This window comes from Anolis carolinensis, chromosome 3, assembly GCF_035594765.1.
Source record: "Anolis carolinensis isolate JA03-04 chromosome 3, rAnoCar3.1.pri, whole genome shotgun sequence".
NCBI classification, from domain to species: domain Eukaryota; kingdom Metazoa; phylum Chordata; class Lepidosauria; order Squamata; family Dactyloidae; genus Anolis; species Anolis carolinensis.
The window spans coordinates 255,799,637-255,818,335 of record NC_085843.1 but is presented as its reverse complement, the minus strand read 5'-3'; the positions used below and the strand labels follow the sequence as shown (position 1 = coordinate 255,818,335).

General features: G+C 41.2%; 1 protein-coding gene across 2 annotated transcripts in view; it reads left to right on the top strand.

The window, feature by feature from the left end:
• The window catches only part of plscr1 (phospholipid scramblase 1), a 33,541-nt gene that overhangs the window by 3,994 nt on the left and 10,848 nt on the right, over nucleotides 1-18,699 (top strand). For both annotated transcript variants that reach the window (XM_003226989.4, XM_008120055.3), the window contains exons 2-3: nucleotides 4,310-4,342; nucleotides 8,500-8,649. In XM_003226989.4, coding sequence (XP_003227037.1) covers nucleotides 4,336-4,342; nucleotides 8,500-8,649 — 157 coding nt within the window. In that variant the 5' untranslated portion in view covers nucleotides 4,310-4,335. The remainder of the gene's footprint in view (nucleotides 1-4,309; nucleotides 4,343-8,499; nucleotides 8,650-18,699) is intronic.

Sequence of the window (18,699 nt, the reverse complement as noted above, 5' to 3'; positions counted from 1 at the left end):
TGCAGTGCAGGTTTACAGTAATTGTTCCTGTTTGCTCAAAACAGGAATTTTCCCTTGCAAAGCCTGCATGGAACTATGTTCACAAGACTGCTGAAAATGGAGAAATTGTGACCTTCATGCCACATGACCTAGCCTAATCTTTCCCCAGCAAACAACATTGCTTAAGAAGTTTTTAGCTGATTTCAACTTAACATGTTAGTTTTGCCAGTCAGAATTCTTATCGCTTAGGGACCAGGGCCCTATGGCTCAAATTATCTTATTGAATGATAAATTCCATCATCCTTCACTGTAGGACATGCAGGCTAGGGCTGATAGAAGTTGGAGTTCTACTATATATGCAGGGTGATAGTGTACTCTGATCTTGGAAGCAAAGTATGATTACCTCTGGTTAATATTTGGATGTGAGGCTGCTAGTGAATGCCAGGTGCTGTCAGTTACACAGCCCCATCCAAAACAATTCTTATTTTTTAGGCCTGTTACTTTTGGAAAATGGACATCTCCATAACTTTTGGAGATTTTATGATCTTTGGAAAGGCATTCATGCAAGGCAATCAGGTTTCCCAGTTGTTAGACTGATACATTTAGATATCTCATCTCTTTGTTCTGTTAGGCACAAAGATATGTCAGAGCACAAAATCACACACACACACATATACATACATACATACAAATACAGCAGAGTTTCAGAAGTGTTCTTTTAGTTGGCCAAAAACATCTACTCTCCCTTAAAACATATTTGCCTATAAATAATGCTTTTGAGAGACAAAAATAAGCAGACTCCTTTAAAAGTAACATAGTTGGTTTGCTCACAAACTTCATGTATTCAGCATACAGGTACTTTGCATATCAGTGCAGTTACAGATAGAATTTGAAGCAGTTTCTCTGTGCAGATAACACAGGGCATCTTTCTTAGAATCAACAGTCCATAGTCTGAAGCATCTCTCTGTTCTGAGAGTCTAATAGAGTTTCTGTCTGGTCTGAAAGTCCAGTGGAGTCTCTAAGCATACTGTTTCTACTGAAGTTTAAAGCATACATCTGCTGAAGTCTAAAAGCATACTGTTCTGAAATGGAGTCTGAGTCTTGAACAAACCCAGACCTGATCACATGGCCTGCAGCCCCTCCCACAACAAAGAGTTATGGTAAAATTGCATACCAGTACACACATTACAATACAGTAAGCAATCTGAATTATATACACAGCAAAAAACTAGTGGAGGTTTGAGAAGGTTGTTATTTCCAACAGTTACTGGGGCACTGATTCAGAAAATTACATTGGATAGACAGCATCAGCTCTAGTTTCTTAGATATGGTCGTCATGATTTTCTATGGGCGAGCAGATGAAAACTGGTGTCTGGCATATGTTCTGTATCTCAAAAACTAGAGCTGATAGGGGAAAACTGATGCCATTTTTGCAATCAGCAGATCAGATATACCCAGACACATGGATAATATTTGAGACACCAAAATGTGTGTTTCCCAGTGTTATTTTTCCAATGAAAACAAAAAGACCACTTATTCTTTACCTAAGTAATCCTATGAAATTCATAAGATCACCATAAGACACCAAGCAACTTGAAGGCACAAACACACATGCACTGTATATAAGGCTATCTTTGCTATGCCTGCCTCTTCTCTCCCTCCCTCTGAGGTCAGGGCAGTGACACTTGGGATGGAGAAAGAGCCGTTTTTTCATCCAATTCTGGGCCTGGATCTGGACATCATGGAACTGTGCCTGAATCATCATCTTTCTTTGTGAGGTCAAGGTAGTGGCAGTTGAAACAGACTGGGGGCCTCTGATTCTGTTCTGAAGGTTCATCTCTTTCCCTGTTTCTGGATAGATCTACACTTTTGAATGAGTGCAATTTGACAATACATTAACCACCTTAGATAAATGCTATGGACACATGGGAGTTGCAGTTTTACAAGGTCTTTAACCATCTCTACTAAATAGTGCTGGAGCTCACTAAACTACAACTCTCATGATTCCATAGCATTGAGCTGTAGCAGTTAAAGTGATGTTAAATTGCATTAATTCTACAGTGTAGATTTAGTTTCTGTCTCTCTCATTCTTTCTCTCTCTCTCTGTTGGCCTTGCCTCTCTCTAAGGGCAAAAATAGAAAAGGCCAATGAATGGATGAGGAAGAGGAATTTGAATGTAGCCAAGTGATCAATTTTTTGAAAACTAATTTAAAACTGGTTCAAATGACAGTTTAATGATTGAAAGTTACAGCCTTAATATAGGTATTAAGGTTATATCAAATATTAATGTAATTCCACAAAAATTATAATGAAATAGAATCTTCTTCATGAGTGATTTAAATAATTGAGTCATTCAGATAAGTGTTACAAATAAATTGGTTTGATTTAAATCGAATCACTGTCTTTCTTAGTTGATAGCTATATAGGACTGTACTGTCCTAATCTTTTTTCTTATTTAAACTCTCCTGAAGTAAAAAGGAATTCATTGGTGGTTTGGCATGCTCGAAAATCCTGATTGCTCATCCTAATGTTGTATTATCCAACATGGTTTTTTATTGTATTTTTATTTTATATCACCATGTATAATCATGGTGCTATATAATAAATAAATAAATAAATAGGAAGAGGAGCGAATTGGATTTGGACCATATGATAAGGGGGCTAATCCTTTAACCATCAAGATCCTACACTAAACTAGAGCTCCCAAACTTGCTATTTGCAATGCGGGAAGATCCCGCTTGACACCAATGGGTGCCTTCTTCCCACTACAAATAATGATGCACACAGTCCCCCAGTCTGGATTAGGACCATAATATAGGTAGAGGATTAAAATCTATTTCCACCCATGTACACCCCCATTTGCAAACAAGAGTAAATTTTATAATTTTGTAGATGCCAGAGTGGGCTATCTGTTTTTAAAGATCAAAAATGCAAATAATAGTTCTAGCTTGCCCGATAGAGGTATTACTTCATTATAATTATGATTTTTGATATATCACATTTTCACCACTCTTAATTACTAGTTTGTAGTTTTTCTCCATGCGATTGGGTCTCTTTTTTCTGCGTGCTTTTATCTTTCATTGATGTATTTGTTTCCACCAGGGAAGAAAATGTAGGAACATAATGTGTAGGATATACCCAATTGTTCCCATCAGAAAATTGTTCTCACATGATTGTTGTATGTCTTTTGGGCTGTGTGGCCATGTTCCAGAAGTATTCTCCCCTGGCGTTTCGCCCACATCTATGGCAGGCATCCTCAGAGGCTGCGAGGCCTCTGAGGATGTCACATGTCAAGTGTACCCAACAGCTATATAACTGATCTTATCCTGCTTTAGGTAATTCCTGAAAAATATTTTCTCCAGATTTTTAAAAATTAGAACTCAATAACTGGCCACTACTGATTATGATTGTTTCAGCTGTTGACAACATTTATGTTATCATTGTCTCATTCCAGTTCTGTTATATTATTTTAAATAGCTGGATTTCATTTGTTTCATTTGAACTGTGGTGGCATAATGGGTTAAACCCTTGTGCTGGCTGAACTGCTGACATAAAGGTTGGTGGTTCGAATTCGTGAGGCAGGGTGAGCTCCCATCTGTCAGCCCTAGCTTCTCATGCAGGGACATGAGAGAAGCCCCCCCCCCAACAAGATGGTAACACATCTGGGCACCCCCTGGGCAACGTATATGAAGATGGCCGGTTGTCTCACACCAGAAGTGACTTGCCTCAATTCACTTCTAACATGATTGAAAAAATTGTTTAATGATTGTTCCTTATTCTGGGTTTATGTACTTGCTATTTGATTGTATGGATTTTAGTAATTTTTAGTTAATGATTTTGTTAAATCTATATATAATAGTTCATCATTATATAATTTTATGTTTCCTTGATTCTTAGTGAAGTTGCGTATTTTTGGATTTGTTGTGTTCTGGTTTTGATGGTCCTTTTATGGTGATATTTAATTTCAGGCTTTACCATCTCAAAAAATATATTACAAAGCAGAACAGGATGACCAAAAGTGTGAGAAAGTTAGAGTAGCTTCTCCCCAAGCTCAGATTAAAAGGGGCATAAGAAAACTAAGGAGGGGATATGATCAGAGCTTAGAAACGTTTCTTCTTTGGACTATAACTTCTATATTCTCTCAACCATTATTCTAAGAAAGAAAGCAAGAAAATCTTTAAATATCACAGCTGCGGGAAAGAGTACTTTTCCCCAGTCGTGCAAAAGAATGGACAGAGTTTTGTTGACATTTTCTTTTTTTTTATTAATTTGCAAATACTAAACTGAGGACAAAGTACAAATAGATAAAAATACTTTTTTTTCCTTCCAGAAACGATTTGACACAGATTCATAGAAATGGATTGTAAGTATTTTTTTTTCTTCGTTGATACCTTGGAACATGCTTCAAAACATCCATCTCCAATTGGAGACTTATGGAATATATTGAACTGTGATCCATGTCATATACCAACTATTTGTTTCTTTTTCCTGGTTTACTTTGGCTGGGGCCGATTGCATATGTAATAAAATTTGAAAACAAATCTGTTCCTGGTTTGAAAGTATTATTTCCTGTTTAATTGTTTGATACTTACAGTAGAGTCTCACTTATACAAGCTAAACGGGCCGGCAGAAGCTGGGATAAGCGAATATCTTGGATAAAAAGGAGGGATTAAGGAAAAGCCTATTAAACATCAAATTAGGTTATGATTTTACAAATTAAGCACCAAAACATCATGTTATACAACAAATTTGACAGAAAAAGTAGTTCAATGCGCAGTAATGTTATGTTGTAATTACTGTATTTATGAATTTAGCACCAAAATATCACAATATATTGAAAACATTGACTACAAAAATGGCTTGGATAATGCAGAGGCTTGGATAAGCGAGGCTTGGATAAGTGAGACTCTACTGTACTTTGAAAGTAGTTAGTATATTCCAGAAACTTAATTTTTGTGGCTGGGGGAAGTACTATCATTTTCTTCAGTGTAGGCATGTTGTTTGTAATTTTCCTTAATGAAAATATGCCACTTTAACATTTCAATGTGCAGACAAAAACAAAGTTTTTGCAGTTTAATAAACTTTTCTCATGTTTTTATGATAGAACCAATTAGGAAATGTCATTTATAACGCACTAACAAAAATCATGTTACATAGTGTTGTAAGCCCAGCATTCCTTATCAATAGCTATACTGACTAGAGCTGCTGGGAATTGCAGTTCATTAGTATAGCAGGACCACACAACTCCCGGTCTATTATAATTTCTCAAATCCCTATAGCCATAGCTGATGGCCTTACTTAGAAGGCGATTCTGGGACTTAATGCCAGAAAAAATAATGTTTCCAATATTTGTTAAAGGCACATTGACTTTAGCAGAGAAAATAAGTAATTTTTGTATAAATAAACAGTCACAGTAATCTTGAGAAACAGTATGTGATACAGACATAGGAAAATGCCTTATGTTGAATCAGGTCAATAATGCTGCTAAATTGGCTCCCCAGGATATTTGACAAAGTTGTTTCCTAGTTCTATCTGTTTGTATGTTTTGTACACGTAAATATTTGTATTATGCATGCAGTCTAACAATATACATTCTGATTGATATACATATTTGCAAGTCTCTTGACTCTTATGTATGAATTTTACTGCTGTCAAAATTTCCAAAATTCATTTGGTTGTATTACTCAATTTAAAATGTAAATATATTAATTTGAAATGCTTCAATAAAAGGGAAGATCACAGGTCAGATATAATTGGGAATAATGATTTGAATGTTACTTCAGTAGAGTACATGTTGGTTCATTTATCACAATTTATCAAAAATGCCATTTTAAAAAAGTTCTCAGGGTTTCCAACTTTAAGAAATACATGAGAAAGGTCAATTTGGGTTTATTAAAAAGTGAAACCCAATCAGCATAAATATTAACCATGTCTTCATCTATATATATAAAAGGATAAAGTTGCGGGCGCAGTGACTATAACAACAAAACTAAACATCCCAGAAATACGAAACTTGGCAACACAATGCAAAAGCTTTGCTTCCCGGTTACAACAACACAACCACACCACAAAACCACAATCCGGACCCACAAAACTCACAACAACGCATCGTGACTATAACAACACAACTAAACGCCCCAGAAATACAAAATTTGACAAAACAACGCAAAAGCCTTGCCTCCCGGTTGTAACAACACAATCACACCACAAAACCACAATCCAGACCCACAAAATTCACAACAAAGCATCATGACTATAACAACACAACTAAACGCCCCAGAAATACGAAACTTAGCAAAACAACGCAAAAGCCTTGCCTCCCTGTTCTAACAACACAATCACACCACAAAATACAATCTGGACCCAAAAACTCACAACAATGCATCGTGACTATAACACCACAACTAAACACCCCAGAAATACGAAACTTGGCACACAACTAAACGCAAAAGCCTTGCCTCCTGATTGTAACAACACAATCACACCACAAAACCCCAATCTGTACCCAAAAAACGCATTGTGACTATAACAACACAACTAAACCGGATGGCCATCTGTCTGAGAGGTTTGGGTGGGTTCTTCCTCCATGACAAAAAGAAAGAAAGGGGTTGGACTGCATACAAACTACAAATTCCAGCATTCCATGGCATGGAGCCCATGCATTTCAATTAGAGGCCTCTTCCTTCTCCCTTTCCCCGCCATCCAACCCATTGACCCAGTTCCATGGATCCGCAGGCAGGAAAGGCTGGGACGGATAGAACGAAGGAAGGAGGGAGGGAAGTGAAGCGAAGGAACGCCAAGGACAAGAGCCCTCCCTCTCTGCCCGGAAGGCCAAGAGCAAAAGGGAGAGAAAGACCATTGATCCGGTTATATTTACCCTCCTTTCTGACCAGTGTGTTCTTATCAGCGAGCTCAGGATCGGAGCAGAGAAAGGGAACAGCGTAGGAATAAAGGAAACAAGGAGAGCACCCACTGTATCTATCCATCCACTCATCTATCCATCCACTCACCCACTAATAATAAAGACCTACACAGGCAAGAATCAGCCATGCACTGAGTCTACAAGGCCATTCAGTGCTCATCCACCTCCCCAATCCCTACATTCACACTTGGCCTCCAAAAAAATAATTACAATAATAACAATGACAACAACAACAACAATAAGAATCTACACCATCACAGGTAAGAAGCAGCCAGGCACTGAGGCTGAGAGGCCAGTCACTGCTACACTGGGCCTCCAAAAAAAATACAGTAACATCTAACTTATCCAGCCTTCATGACCACTACAACAACAACAATAATAAACACCTACACAGGCAAAAAAAAAAATAGACTATCGTACCACAATAAGATGTAAACCGCACTCAGCAGAATCAGACATCACGATTAACAACAAACCAAAGACAACAGGAATCTCAAGCAATTATCAATCAACACAAAAATTGAAGAAGGTAACAGACTTCAAATACTACTACTAATGTGAGTATAAAGAAGGGTGGAGGTCACAGCATAAATACAACCTAATGTAGACTGACCAACACCACCAGACTAAGCCACAGCAACGCGTGGCCGGGCACAGCTAGTAAGATTATAAGAGGTCAAGAAAGTGCAAATGTTACCTGCCTGGTGCAGACAAGCATCTGGATGATGATTTCCTCCCCCCCCCCCCCCGATAAACTACTTGTTCTTCTTTGGCAATTTCCTTTTCAAGGTTGGCTCTGCAATTCCTAGTATTGGAAGCCAGCCACTGTCACCTTGCCCTATGTCCCCCCACCACTACCACCTATAAAATCCCTCCTTGTATTTGGATCCTGGGCTTTCAGGTGACCTTGCTATGCACAAATTTATTGCAGAAATTACTTCTTTGGTGGTAAGCACGATTCCCCTTGTTTAAAGATGAATAAAGCTTGTTAAAGTCAGTAGAGTTTCAAAGTAGTTCAATTTTATTTAGTGCATTGGGCAGGGTAATTGATGGTTTGAGAAGTTCCAGTGATTAGTTGCAAAACAGCTAATAATATAAGCTAGGTATTACCAAACCCCACTCCCACTTGACTCCCATCACAGACTTTTCCAACCATCCCCAACTGACTCTTGAGCCAGAGGGGCACCCCGTTTTTCTGTCTTTCTTTCCCCAACAAAGGCCCCTTCTTCCTATCACAGAATTCTCTGTGTTAGGATAGGCTGCCTTCAGTTATTCCCAAGCATTACTTCACTCTCACACAATAACTACCAATAATGTATCTGCAAAGGGTTTTTTTCCTGCTTTCCCTCTTATCCCTCTGTAATCCCTCCAATTTTATGTGTGAGTGCACACACAAAGAGAGATTGATTTACCTATTGTTTTCTGTGGTCTGCACAAATGGAAGAAATATGGAAATGGAAATAATGAAAGCTTATATTGGCATTAGCAGGCATTTACCTTCATAAATATAATATCACACAAATGTTCTGAGAACTATCTAGGCATAGATAATGGGCTGATGTTTTACACGTGTTTGAAATATCCTTTTATTCTTCCAGCAAAGAACGCAGCACCCGGATACCCTGGACCCCCAACACAATATGGATATCCTCAGTATGCCCCTGGACCAGGCCAATATCCACCTGGGCCAGGTCAATATCCACCAGGGCCAGGTCAATATCCTCCTGGACAAGGACAAGGTTTTGCAGGTACGTACTGTGCATACAGCCAAAGAAATGGAATTATATTGTGAAAATGACTATATCATGTTTTAATTCCAATTGCACGTATCAATATTATCCCTAACTCAGAACATGTTTTCCAATTTTCAGTACTATTCAGTTATTCGGGATGAGGCCAAAAGGGGGTGCTAGACAAAAATCGATTGTCTGTTTTTGCTGGTTATTCCCCCTCCCCACTTCCCATTTCCCACCGGTTTGGTAATGCATAGTTTATATTATTAGCTGTTTTGCAACTAGTCACTGGAGCCTCCGGTGGCCCTAGGGGATAAAAGCCTTGTGACTTGAAGGTTGGGTTGCTGACCTGAAGGCTGCCAGGTTCGAATCCCAGCACGGATGAGCTCCCTCTATCAGCTCCAGCTCCATGCGGGGACATGAGAGAAGCCTCCCACAAGGAAACATTAAAACATCCGGGCGTCCCCTGGGCGACGTCCTTGCAGACGGCCAATTCTTTCACTCCAGAAGCAACTCAGGTTGCTCCTGACACGAAAAAAAACATAAATATAATAAATGAGGGTTGTTTCCACCCCCTCCCATCATACAATGGACTATCCTTCTCTGTCTAGCCCCCCCCTTTTGGCTATCTGGCTAATGGAGCAGTAACCAATTTTCTGTCATTGGAAACCACCCTGCTCATAATTCATTTCACGCATTGCACTTGTGAACCCATTAAAACTTTGCCGAAGAAGGCACCTGAAATGTCTTGTTGCAAGAGTAACTCCATGGTTGGTTAATTCTCCTTGTGGGTCAAGTGGTGCTCTGTTGCTCAAGACATTGAGCAGCTCAAAGGGGGACATGGAAGGCACTGGATGGTCTGGTAGATACCAGAAATGCCACCTGCTATTCTCAATACCATTGGATGTTTCCATTCTCCTGGGATGTAGTGTGCATATACTGCTGAGGCTTCATGCTCCTTCAGCAATATATTGGTTCCCGATGAGAGAAATTGAGTGGTAACTTCAAAATCTTTTGAATTTGATGGTAATGAAGGCACTATCTTTATATGCAGTTTATTTTGCACCCAAATTCTTAAAATATCAACTAACAAAGGAGAAAAATGTTTGCTGACCTGTTTTTTTCTCTGTGCCTGTGCCCTCATGTGGGTCATCTAGATATCTTCCCTCTCGTAGATCAGTAACCTCTCTATCTTTAAATTTACCTAAAAACCTTTAAACTTTAGCTTTCCACATTCAGCCCAAAACAGTTTGTTGGATCCATGGACCCTTTTTCTGTTCCTGAGATCATCTGGAGTCTCACAGACTGCCAAAAAAATCCCCAACAAAAAGAATTTGAAAAATTGACTTTGTAAAATTGATAAAAATTGCAAATTGTTTAAATGTGAATAAAGGTGAAACTTCTAAGAGTCCTTCATGCCACACAATTAATAGCACTATATTCCATATTAACTGTTTTTTTTCAACATTCCATGGAATCTTGGCATTTGCAGTGTAGGGACTAGCGTTTAAAATTCTCAGCCAAACTACAAACCCAGGATGTCATAGCAAGTCGCCATGGTAGTTAGAAGTGGAAAATAATACTATAGCTTTGTAGGGTAAATAGCTCCCATAAGAGGTAATTCTTCTTCCCCTTTTTGGATGAAAAATATATAAAAAGGAGGTGAAGAGCCAAAAAACTGCTTTGGAGGGTGGTATGCTACTGTGAGATGACACCTTGACCACCTCTGTGTTGATCCACAATTTAAATCATATACATACAGATATATGCTTGCACACACAGCTATAATGATGGCTAGAAGAAGCAAATATTACTCACTGATCACATAATTTTTCAGACTCTCTGAAACTGAGTCTGTTCTTTATTTTATAGAAAGGATCAAGGACATGCTTTCATTATATGGATTACTTGAAAACAGGCTATTAATTTGTAAAGAATTTCAATTCTTCTGGCATCTGCTTTCATCCAAGTTACAAAGAGAAACCTATAACCTACTTAGTACAAAATCCCAGTTGTCAAATGGAAGTTAGTAGCATGACTATTATGGAGAGGTCAGATTCAGTTCATTTCTTTCACATCTCTAGTCAGATAGATGGAAGACTAAAGAGAGAGAAGTAGCCATGAGGTGATGTGGGAGATCTAGATTATATCTTACATTCAGTGCTTGTTGAGATACAAGGACCTGCCAAAATCTGACTTTTTTGAATTTTTTGAATTGCTTGTATAATTATTCAGCGTTGAAAGTTGAATGACACTGAGATTTTCCTCGTTGCTTAGGAGAGGTTGCTCAAAATAAAAGGCAAGCAAATTGTGGCTTGCAAGTTGGATTGAAATCCCCATACACCCTTGCTTCTGGGTCCAATGACATCTGCAGAGGCCACCAGTTTCCATCTGGATGCCTTGTAATTGTAAGACTAAATAAATGTAACTATGTTGCCCTGGCATTGAAAGCCTCATGGAGCACTTAAAATGATGTGGTTGAGCTTCATTCAGCCTATACACCTTTCATTTGACATGTGTGGGTTAAAGTATTGTTTGGCTTGGAAGCCAAAACAAAAGAAAGGTAAAATAAAGTGTTTATCTAAGGCAGTGGTTCTCAAAGTGTGCTCTGTGGGGCAGCTTCACAAAGCATTCCTCTATGCCAGGGGTCCCCAAACTAAGGCCCGGGGGCCGGATGTGGCCCTCCAAGGTCATTTACCTGGCCCCTGCCCTCAGTTTTATAATATAATATTTTTATATCAGTTTTAACAATATAATATATTGTATATACATATAATATTGATAAAATATTATAATGTTATACAATATAATACTAATAATAATACCATATAATAATATTAATTATGTGTTATATATTACATATAATATTACAGTATAGTGGTATAGTTCAATATAGTAATATATAATGCTAATATTATGCTATGCTAATAATATAATATATTGTATGTACATACAGCTGCTCTGAGTCCCCTTCAGGGTGAGAAGGGTGGGATATAAATGTAGTAAATAAATAAATAAATAATTTTAGACTTAGGCTCATCCATAGTCTGAAATGACTTGAAGGCACACAACAACAACAATCCTAATTAACTTGACTATCTCATTGGCCAGTAGCAGGCCCACACTTTTCATTGAAATCCTGATAGGTTTATGTTGGTTAAAATTGTTTTCATTTTTAAATATTGTATTGTTCTTTCATTGTTGTTGCTGTTTTGCACTACAAAGAAGACATATGCAGTGTGCATAGGAATTTGTTCGTATTATTTTTTTCAAATGATAATTTGGCCCCTCAACAGTCTGAAGGATTGTGGACCGGCCCTCTGCTTTAAAAGTTTGAGGACCCCTGCTCTATGCTTTGACTGTGCTTTTCCTGCATGGTAGAACGGAGTTAAATTGGATGGCCCCTGGAGTTGCTGCTATTATTATTATTATTATTATTATTATTATTATTATTATTACAAAGATTCCTCTATGCTTTGACTGTGCTTTCCCTGCATGGTAGAGCGGAGTTAAATTGGATGGCCCCTGGAGTTGCTGCTATTATTATTATTATTATTATTATTATTATTATTATTATTATTATTATTACAAAGGCTGGGAGGCCATCTGTTAGTGGCACTTTGATTGTACTTTTCCTGCTTGGTAGAAGGGGGTTGGAATGGATGGCCCCTGGGGTGGCTCCTATTATTATTATTAGTAGTTGTAGTAGTAGTAGTAGTATTTATTTATTTATTTATTTACATTTATATTCCGCCCTTCTCACCCTGAAGGGGACTCAGGGCGAATCACATTACACATATTAGGCAAACATTCAATGCCTTTTTAACATAAGACAAGACAAACAACATAGCTCCAAGCGGGCCTCGAACTTATAACCTCCTGGTCAGTGATTCATTGCAGTTAATTGCACTGGCTTGCTCTCCCGTCTGCGCCACAGCCCCGGGCGTAGTAGTACAATGGCTGGGTGGCCATCTGTTGCCACCCAGCCATTGGGTGGTTTGAGTGTACTTTTCCTCCATGGCCAAAGGGAGTTGGTCTGGATGGCCCCTGGGGTCTTCCACTGAAATACTGTTAAGTTTATGTTGGTCACAAAGTTTGCCCATGCCTGATATATATACATTATTATATTATATATAAACATTTATTGGGACTCTGTAAGAAACCTTTGCTTCAAAAAGGGTTCTGTGGCTGAAAAAATTGAGGGCCCCTGATCTAAGTCATTTAGTAGCTTGGCAAGCTTGAGTTGCCACATGGCATCATTTTTCAGAGATCGTGACTATGTGCCTTCAAGTTCCTTTTGACTGACGACAACACCATGATTTGCATAGAGCTTGCTTAGGCAAGGGATACTCTGAAATTGCTTTGCCAATGCCAGTATGCTTTCTCAGAAGTGGTTTTGCCAGTTTCTCCCTCTAAGACACAGCCTACAGCACCTGGTATTTGTTCATGCCTTTAGGGTATTTACTATCTTGTATTTACCTTTGGACTGATGGAACTATAGGTTTGCAAGATTGAAAACAAAAGGTATCCTGTTCATTTAACAGTTGTATAGAAGCGATAGTGGTCCCCCTGGTGTTGCTTGCCACACAATCATGTAACAAGCAACGCCTGAAACTCCCACTTTACACAACCATTGAAGGTGCATGAGCGCTTGCCAGTTTTCACTGTCACAACCTTTTCACTCAGAGGTATTATGAAACAATGGAAGGTTCATAAATATTCACTTCACAACTTCCCATCGATTCAGCGAGTCTAACTGAGACTGTAACTCAATGTTAATCTAAAAGCTTTTGCTGTTTATTTGGCTCATTCAAATGGAAGAATAAGAGCCCTTCCACAGAGCCATATAATCCAGGCTATCAAGGCAGAAAAATCCCACAATATCTGCTTTGAACAGGGTTATCTGAGTCCACACTGCCATGTATTCCAGCTTGAAGTAGAAAATGTGGGATTTTATTCAGATGTGTAAGGGGCCTAAGATTGTTTTTTTTTTCTACCTTTGACATTCAAGTGCCGCTGTACTCATTTTTTATTAGGAAAATATCCCGCATTTCCAATATTCATTGAGTTAAAACCATACAGTCAATAACAAAGATACTTCACCACCACAGTAGCAAACGAATAGTAATAGTAATGGTGGAAATACAATACAATAGTATTGTATTAGATCTGAAAAGCAAGGGAGACGCAGAGATTTTTCTAGCACCTAAAATGCTGGCCCTTGAAAGAGTCAAGGAATGATGGTACTAAGTGCATCTTTGTCTGGACAGAATTTCAATACTGTAGTGCCAGGATATAAAATTGCCCCAACTCCTGTGGCTTCTGCTCTCAATTCCAACTACAAATGATGCCCTCTGATGAAAACCTTAATTGGTAGAATCCTAAAATCATAGATTTGGGAAGAGACCACAAAGGCTGGCCAGTCCAAGTACCCGCCATGCAGGAACACACTATTAAATCTAACAACAGAGCATGAGTGGATCTTCTCTAATCTCTGATTGTTTAGGATTTTAAAACCAAAGGGAGTTGTGTCAAGGACAGAACGCCACAAGATTCAAAGTAACAGAGTTTATTAGATTACAGAACTCAAAAATGCCCGTAAAACACAAGGGCCAGGCAGTTTTTGCCTTTAGGAGCAAAAAGGGGCAAAAGTAAATGTTCAAAAGATAAACCGGATTAAACCGGAGTTTAATCCGGGTAAAAACAAACTGCTTGCTTCAGCCTGGGTATAAACGAAACGAAAGCCAAGGAACAAAAGATACAAAGAATGCAACTAATTGGCAGCAGATTCCTCTCTGCTGCCAACACTGTGCTTAGAGTAACTTGCGTCGCTCCCCCACACACACAGCAGACAGGATCTCCAACACGAGTAAATCAGCCAAGGATTGTAGCAGTTGAGTAGACCAGTTCCGTTCCGTAGATCAAAGCCAGAAGCAGACGTTTGTAGTTTTTCCAAGTCCAAGAAGGGGGAAAGACAAGCCGTGGTCAGTTCAGTCCGAGTTCTCAAAGCAGGAGATGGCGTCCGTCAAGAAGACGACGGAAGGTCAAGGTCACAGCACAGGAAAGCACACAAGTCTTCAGGGAAGCGTCCCACACACACACGGATCCCAAGCGTTTGCCCAGATTACCTTGCCCAACGCAATTTGCAATTGCTCTCAAGCCCCATTTTATGCCAGTTACAAATCTTCATCACTGTCAGCTGTCCTCCTTAACCCGGGCGTTTCCTCATCACTTTCCTCGTCAGAGCTGGAACACCTCTGACTACGCCCAACAGCATCTCCAGCTGTGGATCCCGTCCCATCCCTCCAGCTAAACCATGGGTCTAATCCTGAAGGTCCCCATTCATCTTCTGTCCCATCATGGCCAGTGGCACCCACTTCCTCCCTTACCCGAGTCCAATCCATCTCATCCTCCTCTGAGCTAACCAGCCCCTCCTCCATTCTCTCCGTAAACCCTTCGAAAGACTCCTCGTCAGATGGTGCTGCAAATATGTCTCGCAGTCTTTTTCTCTCTCGCTCCTCGAGAGTATCTGACTCTCGAGGAGTCTTACGCCCACGTCTGTCAGTAACAGAGCCATGAGGCTCAATCATAACACTATCCCCTCTCACAAAGGCCTCCTCCCCCGATGGCGGAGAAGTGGCAGTGATATCCTCCGCTATAGCACCACGACGACTAGAGGTATCAAGTTTCAACAGTGAACGATGAAAGACTGGATGGACCTTTAAACTAGACGGTAAACGCAAACGAAACGCAACAGAAGAAATCTTTTTAACGATAGGAAAGGGACCCAAATACCGAGGCGCAAACTTTCCCCCAGCCTGTTTAATATGTTTGGAAGATAACCACACCAAATCCCCTTCTTCCAACTCCTCCCCTGCCTGCCTGTGGCGGTCAGCCTGAGTCTTCTGCGTTGCCTTAGCTTCCAACAGTAAGCGACGGGCAACATCATGCAATGCAGCCATTTCCGAAGAGCGGTACACAGGGTCCGAAGAGACCACATTGGTCGACGGCGCCACACCTCCCCGTGGGTGAAAACCATAAGTTAGCTCAAATGGCGTATGCTGACTAGACGTGTGCACCGCATTGTTGTAAGCAAATTCCGCCACCGGTAACCACTTTACCCAAGCCGTGGGTTGATCTAAACAAAAACAACGCAGATACTGCTCTAAGAGCCCATTAACCCGTTCCGACTGTCCATCCGTTTGCGGATGGAAAGCAGAAGACACGTTTAACTTAGTCCCCAAACACTCATGGAAGTGTTTCCAAAAGCGTGACACAAATTGCGGAGCCCTATCTGAAATAATCACCTCGGGTGCTCCGTGCAAACGATAGATGTGCTTTGTAAATAGTAAGGCCAACGTAGGGGCCGCCGGAATGGTTGAACAAGGAATAAAATGAGCCAGTTTACTAAATAAATCCACCACCACCCAAATACAAGTATAACCCCCAGACTTAGGCAAATCTGAAATAAAATCCATGGAAATGATTTGCCATGGCCTCTCCGGAACAGGTAAAGACGATAACAACCCTCTAGGGCGCCCAACAGGCGTCTTACTCTGCTGACAAACGGCGCAGCTGTCACAAAAGCGCAGAATGTCTTGCCGCATCTTTGGCCACCAGTAGCTCCTGGTGATAAGCTGTACGGTCTTGAACCTACCAAAGTGCCCAGCCATGGGTTCGTCATGGTGGGCTCTAATCACCTCCAACCTGAGGGTCCCTACTGGTACGTAAACCTGCCCCCTACGCACCAATACCCCGTCTTGATCCTGGAGATGCGGCAGTATGGTACGGTTACCTGCAGAGAGCAGCATCAGTTGCTCCTGAGTCCACACATCATCCTTCTGAGCCTCAAGGATCTGGTCATGTAACCCGAGCTCATTGTCTACAACACACAGAGAGGCAGTAGGCAAGATGGTCTGACATACTACCTGCTCATTGGTCTTAAATTCCGGCTTGCGGGATAAAGCATCGGCCCGCAAGTTTGCCTTCCCCTCCACGAACTGCACCTTGAAGTTAAACCTGGAGAAAAACAAAGCCCAGCGGATTTGACGCTGGTTTAACTTCTTTGCTGTTTGCAAGTGCTCTAAGTTCTTGTGATCAGATCTGACCACGATCTGGTGCCGTGCCCCTTCAAGCCAGTGCCGCCACACCTCAAACGCCACCTTAATCGCCAACAACTCCTTCTCCCATATGGTATAGTTCTGCTCGAAGGGTGTTAGTTGCCGCGAGTAAAATCCACAGGGACGCAAGGTCCCTGAGGAATCCTTCTGAGACAATACAGCCCCCAACGCGTAGCTAGAAGCGTCCGCTTCTACCACGAACGGTTTGTCAACATCAGGATGGGTTAGTATGTTGTCCGATTGAAAACTAGACTTTAGTTGTAGAAACGCCTCGTGAGCTTCCCGCCCCCACACAAATGGCTGTTTCTTGCGCAGAAGCTGCGTCAAAGGTACCGTGAGCTTTGCAAAATTCGGAATAAACTCCCGGTAGTAATTAGCGAAACCCAAGAACCTTTGTACATCCTTCTTAGTCTTCAGCTCCTGCCATGAGTTGACGGCGTCAACCTTATGTGGGTCCATTTTAAGTTCCCTACCTGACACTACATGACCTAGGAACTCCACTTCAGGCACATGAAAGACGCACTTGGAAGCCTTGGCGAAAAGCCCATTAGCCCGCAGTCGGTGCAGAACCTGCTTGACATGTTGACGATGTTCTTTCTCGTCCTTAGAAAAAATCAAGATATCATCCAAATAAATCACTAAAAATTGGTCAATTAGGTCCCTGAACACATCGTTCATGAACCTCTGGAAGACCACAGGAGCATTACAAAGCCCAAAAGGCATGACTCGGAACTCGTGGCATCCGAAACACGTGTTAAATGCCGTCTTCCATTCATCCCCTTCCCGTATACGGATTAAGTTATAGGCCCCCCGCAGGTCAAGCTTGGTAAAGACCTTAGCCCCTTGCACCCTTGATAACAGTTCCGAGATTAAAGGGAGCGGGTACCTATCCCGAATGGTGTATTTGTTTAGGATCCGATAGTCGCAGACCAGCCTAAGTTCCCCAGTCTTTTTGGCTACAAAGAATACTGGTGCCGCAGTTGGAGAACTAGATGGGCGAATAAACCCCTTGGCTAAATTTTCATCTAGAAACTCCCGCAAAGCTTGCCTTTCCGGTACAGTCAAGGCATACAGCCTCCCTGCTGGCAATTTCGCACCTTCTGCCAACTTGATGGCGCAATCATATGGCCTGTGCGGTGGTAATTTGTCCGCTTCTCTTTTACAAAATACATCAGAGAACTCCCCATACTCAGCAGGCACTCCCTCCATATCAGAATGAGTAACATTTAGAGTGCAACAATCCTGCCTCTTTAAGATCACTTTACGTGTCGCCCAATCTACTTGTGGGTTTACTACAGCTAGCCAATCCATCCCCAGGATCACATCATATCTAGGCAAGCTCGTAATATCCCACACAAACGTTCCCGTTACTCCCTGCACCTCCCACATTACTGCTGAGGTTTCATGGTTAACCACCCCAGTCTCCAGCAGTCTCCCATCTGCTCCTTCCACCCACACGTCGCATGCCTTGCGCACTCTAGGAATGCCATGCTTCTTAGCAAACTCAATATCTACATAAGAGACCGTAGCCCCTGAGTCCAGCAGTGCCAAAGTAGAAACAAGTTCCCTTCCCCCAACAGATAATGTAATGGGTACGAAAACATGCTTCCTCCCCTCAGTTGACTGCTTGAGGAGCCCTAGTGCGTTGGACTCACGTCGCACTAGGGCTGGCCTTTTCCCGAAAGCTGGGAAGGTTTCACATTACAATCTTTGGCAAAATGCCCAGCATTCCCACAGTACAAACACAAGCCCAGCTGCCTCCTACGGCTCTTTTCCTCTGTAGACAGCTTTTTAAAAACCCCAAGCTCCATAGGCTCTTCCCCCATCACCACAGGTGCCCTGGTTACATGCATGGGTGGCGCACACATTGCTTTTGAGTGTTTACGAGCCTCGAACCTTGCGTCTAAACGCAGCACCTTAGCTACTAAGGCGTCCCAGCTTTCAG